This window comes from Panthera onca, chromosome E1 (genome assembly GCF_046562875.1).
Source record: "Panthera onca isolate mPanOnc1 chromosome E1, mPanOnc1 haplotype 2, whole genome shotgun sequence".
Lineage (NCBI taxonomy): Eukaryota > Metazoa > Chordata > Mammalia > Carnivora > Felidae > Panthera > Panthera onca.
This window is the reverse complement of record NC_138352.1, coordinates 45,093,441-45,105,596: the sequence shown is the minus strand read 5'-3', so window position 1 is coordinate 45,105,596 and position 12,156 is coordinate 45,093,441. Positions and strand designations below refer to the sequence as shown.

Below are 12,156 nucleotides of genomic sequence, written 5' to 3'. Positions count from 1 at the left end.
AAAACTATATGAAAAAAGTTTTAACCTCTCTTAGTAATAAAAGATAACAATTTAAAATCAAGCATTCTGTGTCTCCCTCTCTCTCTTCCCCTCCCCTACTCACACCCTGTCTCTCTCTCAAAAATATTTTAAAAATTAAAAAAAATAAAAAAATAAAATTAATTATACCTCAATAACAAAGAAGGGGGGAAAAAAGCACCTAAAGACTGCTAAGGGCCAGTGCTGGGGTGGAGGTGGGAAAACTAGCCCTCATATGCTGTCAATAGGAGTATAAGTGGTACAAATATTTGGCAGTATGATCCAAAATGAAAATGTACATACTCTCTAGAGGACCCAGGAATTCTTCCAGAAATGTATCCAGAGAGAGAAAGAGAGAGAGAGAGAGAAAGAGAGAGAGAGAGAGAATGCTATTTCATCACAGCAAAACAACTGGAAATAATTCAACTGTACATTTATAGGCCACTGATTAGAAAGATGGCCCTCAGGACAGAACAGTATGCAACCACTAAACTTAATTTTCAAATAATTTGTAATTACACAGGAGAAAGCTTCTGACAAAATATTAAGTGTAAAATAAAAGATATACAAATTTCTTCATAATTTAACCACAAATATGTAAAATAAACACTTTTATGTGAACTTGTAGAAAGATTAAAATAAACCAAAAAAATAAAATAAACCAAAATTTATCTGAGTTAAACAGAAGGTGAATCAATTTTATTTTCTTCTTTATATTTCCTACATTTTGTTTTCTACAAGTATATATTTCCTGTAAGTATATATTTTCTACCATATATTTTCCACCAAGGTACAAAATAGAAAAGTATAGGGAGAGAGATGCAGGTCAATCATCTAATCATCCTTTCTTTTAACAGGTATCTACTGAGTACCTACTAAAGTCGTACACTGGGCTAGGGGCTCTAGGAAAACAACAGTGAGTAAAATCCATATGGTCCTGCTCTACTGAAGTTTTCAATCTAGTTGGGGAGACATATGTTAAGTAAACGATCACACAGAGGCATTTGGTGCTATGATAGCCTTAAAAGGGAGTCTAAGAAATTTGGTCTGTATCCTAAGAGCAAAATAGGAAGTGACATGAACTGAAATGTACTGTAGAAAGAACATTTTGGCTGCAGCATGGGTGAACAAACTAGAGAGGAAGAGAAGATGCAAAGAGACCAACTAAAATGATCTTATGTACCTGCAAGCAAAATGGTGGCAGCTTGGCCTAAAGGTAGAGACATGAGTATCATCAAGATATGTCAAAGAGAAAATTGATAGTACTTGCATGTGCATCAAACATGGGGAGTTGAAGGGAAGTGGTCTGTGCACATGGAAGGATGATATTCAATTCTGGAGGCAGGAAATGCAGGAAAAGGACAAGGTTTTGGGAGTGGGCTGAAGAAGATAAGTTAGGTTTAAGACAGGCTGAGTTGAGAGACTTTGCACTGCTCAGAACGCTATCAGATATTTGTTTCTGTAGGTCAGAGAACAGGGCAGGGCTAAAAATATAAATTTAAGAATCACTGGCATATAGTCACTGAACTGTGAATGTGAGTAAGATAGCAAAGAAAGGGAGAGAGAGAGGGAGACAGAGAGAGAGACAGAGAGAGAGAGAATGAGAGGGAACAAGAGAGGAGAGAGACAGAGAAAGAGAGAATGAGAGGAAACAAGAGAGGAGAGAGACAGAATAGTTAGCAACAGGTCTGCTATGAGGCTTTAAAAGAACTGTAACATTTCAGGGCCAGGTTATGGAAGAGGAGTTTCCAAGGGTGACAGAAAAGCCAGCTGGGTAGGAAGGAGGAGTGTAGCATCACAGAAATGAGAAGAATGTTTCAAGAGTTTATGGAGGACAAATATATATGGAGCTCCTACCATGTATAAGGCTTTGTGCAATTGACAGTGATGTTCCAAATATGTGTCTGAGGCTACAGGCTTTATTATAACCACCTTTTTTTTAATGTTTATTTTTGAGAGAGACAGAGAGACAGAGCATGAGTGGGAGAAGGGCAGAGAGAGAGAGAGGGAGACCCAGAATCTGAAACGGGCTCCAGGCTCTGAGCTTTCAGCTCAGAGCCTGACTTGGGATTTAAAGTCGGAAACCACGAGATCATGACCTGGGCTGAAGTCAGACGCTTTACCGACTGAGCCACCCAGGTACCCTTATCATAACCACCTCTAAAGCTAAGCCTGGATTCAAAGTTTTTTCTCAGTCCAAACAGCACTCATTTCTCTCACCATTCCCAAATCCACTTGAACATGCAAGGTCACCATTTTTAGAAGTTCTATATTTTTAGGTTAAAAGAAAATAAATTTCTCCTCAGCCATAACAGAAATATTCAGATTACTCCTCTCTAGTATCTCTAGAAAATGGCCCAGTAAACAGAATTATTGTAAGCATCAAGTTCAATTAAATATATATAAAAGCACCTTTCCCTGGCACTTTACAATTGTAGGCATTTAAAAAACATGTTTCACAGCATTAGCACTCTGTTGAGCTAGTGTGTAATAAAGCTTTATTCAGCTGAATACACATATTAGAGTATTTTAAAATGAAGAAGCTAAAATTTATTATGTACCTTTTCTGTGCTAAAGACTTTATATTTGTTAATTTGATCTTTCCAATAACCCCAGGAAATATTACTTTCCACCTGAAGGAGATGAAACTGAGTAACTTGCTGCAAGTCTCACAGATGGTAATTTCCTGAGATGTGATAGAAACTCAAATTTGTATGACTCCAAAGCTCATGCTCATTTGTCCATAGCAGTGCCTCTCAAACTTTTTCATCAAGTGACCACAAATTGCAAAGGAAAACACACCCATATTCCCAGGAGGCTTTGGATGATTACAGAGGTATCCAGTTTGAACTGGATCTTTCTTCTTATATTTATCCGAAAATTTATGTTTGCATTTTACTTTACAATATATTCGTTTATTTAATGTGTTTTAAGTAGCTTACCAGTTAAATGATTCAATTCTTCCCTCTCAAAAAAAAAAAATTTTTTTTTTTTGAGACTCTGACAGCATATGAAGGTACATAAAAATCTCATAGCTTTGTTTAGTTCCTAGTGCCTGGCCTCATAAACCTGGATCCTACTTTGAAAGCCTAACTATAGAGCAAAATGCATTAAAGAAATCTTAAAAATTTTCTGACAACAATTATAGGCAATTTCTGACAATAATTATAGGCAACTCAAGGGTCAAAATAAGATATTAATAACGCTTAATTGTAGGACTACAGATAGAGTCTACTTTTAACTCTCCACTGTCAATGAAACTAAGTTCTAAACACGACCGGTTCCACTGAGTTTGAGCAAACTAACTGAAGGACTAACCCTGAATATGTTAACACCACCTCTTCTTCACCCAAGACTGGTTGCTTTATAATCATGAATTCTCCTTACGTTTATGCAATGCCTAGTGTGCCCAGATGTGACTCATACTAGTAGTTAGCAATGAGTGGCAAACAAACCTTATTTTGATTTGTCCTACCAGACTTTCCCCGCCTTACCAAATGGGAGACAAACACTTCTTCCTTTCTACTTCCCAACCCCCACCCCAAGATGGGCTCACAATTTGGAGGTAGTTCAGGGTAGAAGAAAGGGTACTAGGTTTTAATTTTTGTTTCAAGAAAACTGTCTAAGCTTCTATGTCCTTGTTTTACACCTCGTGGTATGATTGTGAGCATTTAAAATGTGTGGGATTTGCTAAAGTGCTCAACGTGTTTCCTTCCTTAGATCTTAAGTAGTTAGGGAGCTCTGATTTGCAATATTTAGGCAATTCCTTTAGGCTAGGGGGAAAAAAATCAAGGCTAAGAATCTTACCAAAAGGTAGTGAACGAGTTACTCCCCTAAAGAAATCATACTCACCTAGCCACAGAAAGACTGCGTAAACCACCTTCCAAACCGCCTCAATTCCCTCAAAGTTCTCTTTCAGAAGCGGGCCCTTCTCAACTCTGTACCAGAGCAGGAGATCTTGCGTAGCCCAACTACTTCCTCTTAAGAACGGGAGCCCAGCCCACCACGGGGACATTACTTGCTTACTTTTCCAGCTACTTCTTAAGCCAGGTAGGCGCTGAACCAACGGTCTCTAAAACCACCATGCTTCACACTGGACTCGCGGAGAAAGAGAGTGGGTGAGTGCGGGGATTGGGCGCCCAGTGCTCCCCGCGGCGTTGGGGGGCTGGCCCACAATCCCTCGCGCGGGCGAGGGCCGGAAAGGAGAAGGGGGAAGGCAAGGGGGACACCCGACAAGAAAAGCCAAGAAAGTGGAACCCTATAATGGAAACACCGATTAATCCTTATATGACCATTCTATATCCCAAACCGGTAACTAGCCAGGGTGTGCATTACCCCCATTCAGGGAGCTCATTCCTATTAATAACTCTGAGGTTTCCACTCAAGGGGCAGGGCTGAGGTGAGATGTCGTGTGTAGGGCCTGGTCTCTGTCTTGCGGTCTTCATCCATCTTTTTACTGTCAGGATGTGCATTTTATGGGGAAACCCTACATGATGGGATTTGGAAGAACCACGACTAAAATGGTGCGGATGCTTGAAAACCTAGCATTCCTCCTCAGTAAGGCCAAGTCCTAGGCCTCGAGCAGTCAGGCCGCAGACCCCGCCCCTTCCGCTTACGTGTGGCGTCACACGGCGCGGGCCGGCGCGAGCGTGCGGCGTTGTGGCAGGGGTTTAGCAGCTTTGGGTTGGCGGCGCTGCGCGCGTGGGTGTCGGGCTTTGAAATGCAGCGGGATTTAGTGAGTTTCCCGCTGTCCCCAGCGGTGCGGGTGAAGCTAGTGTCTGCAGGTTTCCAGACTGCTGAGGAACTCCTAGAGATGAAACCATCCGAGCTCAGCAAAGGTAATGACTCCTGATGGCAAGTTGAGGTACACGGACCCCCGTCTGTGCCGCCTCCATCTCGGTTCTTCCGCCTTCAGGCTTCAGCCCAGTGTCCGTCAGTTTCCTCCGCCCAACGCTGCGTTTGTAAGGTGAAACCGCTCCTTGACTCCAGTTAAACACGATTTGAACGGTTAGAACTGTGGCCTTGAAAACATTTACTCATTATCTCATTTATAACTCAAGAAGAGCCCTTTTAACGTGGATTATTATGTACAATATGTTGATGAAGGAACAGATGCTTGAGAGGTTAAGTAACTTTTTATGATGACTGGGCTAGGATATCGTGGAGCCAGGATTGGTACCCAGACAGTTTATCTAGTTTTCGCTGTTCCAAAATCCAAGGGGCAAGGGATTACATTTGAGAAATGGAGGATTCGTGAGAGGATTTGAGACACTGAGCGAGAAAGGGAGCAGAATCCCCAGAACTTGGAGAAAGCAATACAAAGAAGACATTGCTTCTTTTATGTCATTCACTGGAAAACAAAACAAAACATGCCCCCCCCCCCCAACCTCTTATTCCAGAACACTGTAAATGATACATTGGTGGGAACCACTGTGTCATGAGGTATACAAAAATGAAGCTGTATGCTGTCAGTCCCACTCCACATGCTATATTATGGTGTGCTCAGAACTGTCCTCTTAAGATAGAACAAAATTTTAAATCCTGGCCCTCAACAATGGAAAATAAGGAAGTTTCAACTTGTCATTCAAGAATAAATGTAGACCGAAGTTAACTGTTTTAAATCTTAAGCTGCACATTGCCTCCCAAATTTTAATGGGCTCTTTCAATATATTGATTTTACAAAAAAGAAATGAGAGAATCTGCATGATAATAGCTAACAGTTATTGAGCATTTTGGATGGCTTCTGTATTCTACCAAACTTTTCAACATGTATTGTGTTATTTCCGTTTCACAAAAGAAAAAAATCTGATGGGGAGCCTGGGTGGCTCAGTCGGTTGAGCGTCCGACTTCGGCTCAGGTCATGATCTCGAAGTTGGTGAGTTCGAGCCCTGCGTCGGGCTCTGTGCTGACAGCTCAGAGCCTGGAGCCTGCTTCAGATTCTGTCTCCCTCTCTCTCCGCCCCACCCCTGCTTGTGCTCTGTCTCTGTCTTTCAAAAATGAATAAACATAAAAAAAAAAAATTTAAGAGCGTTTTACAAAAGAAAAAATCTGAGGCAAAAAAAGTAACTTGCCCATACTAAGTAACTACATAGTAAGTGGTTCAGTCAGGGTTTACAAACCCAAGAAAGCTGACTCCAGAGTTTAGACTCTTTAGTTGGGCATGATTTTCATTTCCTTATCACCATTGTTGTCTTTTGTTAGCACCAAATTTACATTCATATCCTAACTAAATCAAGCACTGACATATCAAATTCATAAGTGATGTCACCTTCACCATTGTTTCTTTCATTAGCAGCTTGTTTTTGTTTTTTTAATGTTTATTCCTTTAAAAAAATGTTTTAATGTTTATTTTTGATAGAGAGAGTGCAAGCAGGGGAGGGGCAGAGAGAAAGAGACAGAGTGTGAGCAGGGGAGAGGCAGAGAGAGCTGTCAGTGCAGAGCCTGATGCGGGGCTTGAACTCATGAACCGTGAGACCATGACCTGCGCCAAAGTCGGAAGCTTAACTGGCTGAGCCACACAGGTGCCCCTGTTTATTCCTTTTTGAGAGAGAGACCATGAGCAAAGGAGCAGAGAGGAAGAGAGAGAGAAAAAGAGAAGGACAGAAGATCCAAAGCAGGCTCCACACTGACAGCAGTGAGCCCGATGTCGGGCTTGAACTCACAAGGCATGAGATCATGACGTCAGCCGAAATCTGGTGCTTAACTGACTGAGCCACCCAGATGCCCCAGCAGCTTCTTTTGTAATTGCCATTTCCTTAAGCCATATTGTCTGATAGGAATGAAATTGTGTAGATAAGGAAGCATAAGTGTATTGTTTAAAATATTTGTGCATTAAAATTATTCTCAGTAAATAATTTTGAAGTGATATATGAATTTTTCATGACTGTTTCCATAAAAATTTTTATTATGAATAATACATGCACATATACTTCTTTTTTTTTTTCATTTTTTTTTTTCTTTAATGTTTATTTATTCTTGAGACAGAGACAGAGCCTGAACAGGGGAGGGGCAGAGAGAGAGGGAGACAGAATCTGAAACAAGCTCCAGGCTCTGAGCTGTCAGCACAGAGCCTGACGCGGGGCTCGAACCCACAAACTGTGAGATCATGACCTGAGCCAAAGTCCGACGCCCAACCGACTGAGCCACCCAGGCACCCAGTGCACATATACTTCTTAAAGTTAAATCTTGTTTTAGGCAGTTGGAGGCCATTTTGTTCTCTTCTGAAAATAATTTAGATACCTTATTACAGCAAGATAAGTATGACTTCATGGGACCAAAAGGGACTGCGGGTACATTTTTTATTTCTACCTCTAGATACTCTTGTAAGTATTCAAATGCTTTAAAGGTTTAGGTTTCTGAATTCTATTTTTGAGGTAATAAGTAAATCATAAAGTATGTAAAGAGTAAAAAATATAGATACTTGCCTTTATTAACTTGAAAAATTCAATAGTGGAATGTTACGTTTTTATGTTTCTTTACTCTTGGCATCCCTCTTATTATGTAAAATTAGAATTAATGAAGACAATCCAATAACATGTTAGACTTTTAAATTTCTAAAATCAGGGTGTTTTGGTTTTTTTTTTCCTTATTTTACTTTCAGAAGTTGGGATATCTAAAGAGGAAGCATTAGAAACTCTGCAAATTATAAGAAGAGAATGTCTCACAAATAAACCAAGATATGCTGCTGTAGCTGAGTCAGGCAAGAAGTGTACAGCACTGGAACTTCTTGAGCAGGAGCATACCCAGAACTTCATAATTACCTTCTGTTCAGCACTAGATAATATTCTTGGGGGTGGAATACCCTTAACCAAAACAACAGAAATTTGTGGAGTACCAGGTGTTGGAAAAACACAACTATGGTAAAGTTAAATGTTCCCCTCTTAAGGGTAGGCTTAATAACATTTTATGTAAGTAATAGAATATGGTGCTGTGGGTCTATATTCAGGAGACCAAAAATGACATGTATGTGCTCTTAATTGTGTGTGTGTGTGTGTGTGTGTGTGTGTACATGCATCAGACAAAAATCAATTTGCCATTTGTGTTACATCAGCACCCCATTTTGATAAATTGATATGGATTATTTTGATATCCAAAAACGTTTCTTTTGCAGCATTGTAATGTGTTCATTAGGGTAAATAGGCAGTCTTCTATTTTATTATATAATTAATTCCTGGGAGTATATTTGAAAGTCAAATATTTGAAAGTACATTTATGTATAAGAAAGGGTTTCCTTCCCAGAGGCCTAAAAACCACTAAAAAATCCTTAGTCATGGTTTTATGAGTATACCCCCTGCCCCACTAATCCAAATATCAATTGATATACGTATATTTGGAGCAGAGAGTTAGCCACATCTGTAGCCTAATGGTGGTACCTAATGGATGGTGATGTGGCATTGAAAACCATTGCCTTAGAGGATTATGGTTATGATGATGATTATGATTTGGTCATTCAGCTTTCTCTTGACAGTATGCAGTTGGCAGTAGATGTGCAGATACCAGAATGTTTTGGAGGAGTGGAAGGTGAAGCAGTTTTTATTGATACTGAAGGAAGTTTTATGGTTGATAGAGTGGTAGACCTTGCTACTGCCTGCATTCAGCACCTTCACCTTATAGCAGAAGCACATATGGGAGAGGGTAAGTTAGCAAGTGATCCTCTTTCTTCTGTATAATAAAAGTAATTTGCAATTGTACCTTTCAGGCCTCAGCAAGAAACCATTTAGAATGAAGCTTAATGACTTGACAGTGTCCTAGTGTTCAACCTTCAGATCTCTTTTACAGAATTAGAAATGCCACAACTTAGTCTGGCTTTTTCTTTTCTTTTATGACCCTTGCTTCTGGGCCACATAACTTGTGTGTGTATTTCAGTGTATGATTTCAAATCATCATGCTCTGACCTGCCAGGTGTAAATTAATGTTGTTGGACACTTAATGTAAGTAAATGTTGTCCCAGTGCATTCAGTATATTCAGTGCATTCAGTTTATATTGACTGCCATACTGGCTTTTTTAATAAACCAAAGGTAGCTTTGAAAAACCATGTTGGTGGGGCGCCTGGGTGGCGCAGTCGGTTAAGCGTCCGACTTCAGCCAGGTCACGATCTCGCGGTCCGTGAGTTCGAGCCCCGCGTCAGGCTCTGGGCTGATGGCTCGGAGCCTGGAGCCTGTTTCCGATTCTGTGTCTCCCTCTCTCTCTGCCCCTCCCCCGTTCATGCTCTGTCTCTCTCTGTCCCAAAAATAAGTAAAAAACGTTGAAAAAAAATTAAAAAAAAAAAAAAAAAAAAAAAGAAAAACCATGTTGGAAATGTTTGGAATATTAAGCTGATTGACTTTAGGGGGCTCTGAGTAGAATGTAATTGACTTCATGGCTGTTTAATTGTATCATTAAAGTGGGAAGTTTTTTTAAGCTTGTGATGTAGAAAGAGTGTTTGATTTTTTAAAAAACGTTTAAAGATGGGATACCTGGGTGGTTCAGTCGGTTAAGCATCTGACTTTTTTAAAATATTTATTTATTTATTTATTTATTTAGAGAGAGGGAGAGAGAGAGAGATTGAGAGAGAGAAAGCGTGAGCAGGGGAGAGGCAGAGACAGAGACAGAATCCCAAGCAGGCTCCACCTCACCAACTGTGAGATCATGACCTGAGCTGAAATCAAGAGTTGGTCGCTTAACCAACTGAGCCACCCAGGCACCCCTTAATTTGCAGTCATATGAAAAAAACAAAGAGAAATTCCGTTATGTTACTTCTATTCAATGAAAGTAATAACTAGAAATACGAAAAGGCAGGCATTAAGACTATAGTTGTATATGTGTATAAACAGTTTCTCAATAGCGTGGTATGTAAGGAAACAGTGGAGAAGGTGAAAATAAGAGGCCAGGAATTATGCAATGATAGTTTATAGTAATTTTGTTACAATTTTGTTATCTTTCAATTCAAGTGGAGAGTTTGTTATTCACGGTGAAGCATTTTGTTTTTCAAAGGTATTGTTTTCCTACTATCACCAATATATCAAAACAAATAAAACTAATTATTTTAAGATTGTTTTGTTTATTTTAGAGCACCCAAAGGCTTTGGAGGATTTCACTCTTGAAAATATTCTTTCCCATATTTACTATTTTCGTTGTCGTGACTACACAGAGCTATTGGCACAAGTTTATCTCCTCCCAGACTTCCTTTCAGAACACTCAAAGGTATGGCTCAAACTATTGAAATATAGTTAACCTTTGGAGTATCTTTGGAGGTGTTTGAGTAACATGAAAAATAAGTAAATAGTATAGTGGCATAAGCCCATTCAAAAATCTCTTCCTTGTTCTACAGTTTATTTGTATTTTCATATATTTAGCATATATATATTTTATGCCCAAAGTAAGAAATTGAAATAATATAGAAAGAGGTTCTGCCTCCAGTAATGGTGGAATACTGAGGCAAACTCTGTAGAAAGGTATAAAATGGAAAATAAAGCTACCCTTCTATTGTTTCCTAATACCTCTCCCTAAAGTTGACCACTATTGTTTTTTGTGTCTTTCCAAAAATTTTTTTATGTATTTTGCAGTATTTTAATATTTGTTAATGGGATAAGACTGTAATATGGTTCTGCACCTTCCATTTTGGTTTAGAGTTTTGCCTATCTTTCTATATCACCACATGTGGATAGACCTCATTCTTTTTGTAGCTACATATTATTTCATTTTAAGAAGGTGCTTTTTGCTCTTGGTGGGAACATAAAATGATACAATTGCCTCAGAAAACAGTATGGCAATTCCTCAAAAATTGAAAATAGAATTACCATATGACCCAGCAATTCTACTTCTGTGTATATAACCAAAAGGATTGAAAGCAGGGTCTTGAAGAGATATTTATACACCTGTGTCCATAGCAACAATATTAATATTACCTAAAACATGGTAGCAACCCAAGTGTCCATTGATGGATGAATAGATCAGCAAAATGTGGTATATACATACAGTCTAATTTTGACATATGCTACAACTTGGATGAATCTTGTAGACATTATGTTGAAATGTTGATTTTGTTGGTGAAATAAGCCAGTCACAAAAAAAAAAAGATATGCTGTATTCTACTTATATGTGGTGTCAAGAGTAGTCAAGCTCATGGAGACATAAAGTAGAATGGTAGTTATTAGGGCCTAGGGGGAAGAGGAGAATGGGCAGTTATTGTTTAATGGGTATAGAGTTTCAGTTTTACAAGACAAATATTTGTATTTTACTATATAAAAAAAATTGGGGAAAAATTACCTTAATTTATTTAACCAATCCTATTATTGGTGATCTTTTAGATGCTATTATTAATAATTGTTTGGAGATAATCCTTACACATACCATCTTGGGGTACATTTGTAAGTATGTTTATAGGATAAATTCTAAGTATTAGAATTACATTAAAGAGTATATGCATATTTAATTTTGATAAATATTACGCATGAGAAAGATTCTCTTTGACCAAACTTTAGTCAGCCTCCTCTGTGCCTTCTTTTTCAATAGGCCTTGAACTTCATCCACATCTTGTCTTAGGCCTGACTAATCCAGTTCATTACTGTGAATAATCCTGCTGTGAATATAGGGGTACAATAATAAAGAATCCTGTAAATTAGACTCTCCTACCCTTCATACCTGATCAACCTTGGTATCTCAAGTTCCTCATTCCCCACTTTTGATGTATATGTCTTTGGTCTGCCTGTAGCAAGAATTGTGTTAGGTCACTTTAACAAGAATCCTACCCCTGATGTCTCCTCTTAGTAATTTTCCATTTTTTGACACTCACCCTGTTCCTTGGCTATAAATCCCCACTTGTCCTTGTTGTATTTGGGTTTAAACCCAGTCTCTCTCTCCTGTTGCAAAACCCCTATTGCTAAATTTTTCAAAAATTTTAAATGTTTATTTCGAGAGAGAGCACAAGTGGGGGGAGGGGCAGACAGGGGGGAGAGAAAGAATCCTAAGTAGGCTCCACACTGCCAACTCAGAGCAGGGCTCGATCTCAAGACCATGAGATCATGACCTGAGCTGAAACCAAGAGTCAGATACTTAACTGATCGAGCCACCCAGTCGTCACCCTGTTGATATCTTCTTGAATAAATTCTTCATTACTGTTTTAACAAGCGTCAGAATAACTTTTTTGGTTAAAAAAA

The 12,156-nt window shown here is 39.0% G+C and overlaps 2 protein-coding genes across 7 annotated transcripts in view; one reads left to right on the top strand and one right to left on the bottom strand.

Annotated features, from left to right (window-relative positions):
• The window catches only part of TEX14 (testis expressed 14, intercellular bridge forming factor), a 122,109-nt gene extending 117,931 nt beyond the window's left edge, over positions 1–4,178 (bottom strand). For 5 of the 6 annotated variants that reach the window (XM_078437359.2, XM_060646547.3, XM_060646543.3 and 2 more), the window contains exon 1: positions 4,045–4,178. The gene's annotated coding sequence lies outside the window, so the exon portion shown is untranslated. Of the gene's footprint in view, positions 1–3,870 lie in introns of all 6 variants that reach the window. The other variant, XM_060646546.3, reaches the window with a different exon arrangement.
• A 475-nt stretch (positions 4,179–4,653) lies between these two features.
• The window catches only part of RAD51C (RAD51 paralog C), a 37,001-nt gene continuing 29,498 nt past the window's right edge, over positions 4,654–12,156 (top strand). The window contains exons 1-4 of the mRNA XM_060646559.3: positions 4,654–4,856; positions 7,619–7,877; positions 8,486–8,652; positions 10,068–10,201. Of these exons, the coding sequence (XP_060502542.1) occupies positions 4,739–4,856; positions 7,619–7,877; positions 8,486–8,652; positions 10,068–10,201 (678 nt within the window). The 5' untranslated portion in view covers positions 4,654–4,738. The remainder of the gene's footprint in view (positions 4,857–7,618; positions 7,878–8,485; positions 8,653–10,067; positions 10,202–12,156) is intronic.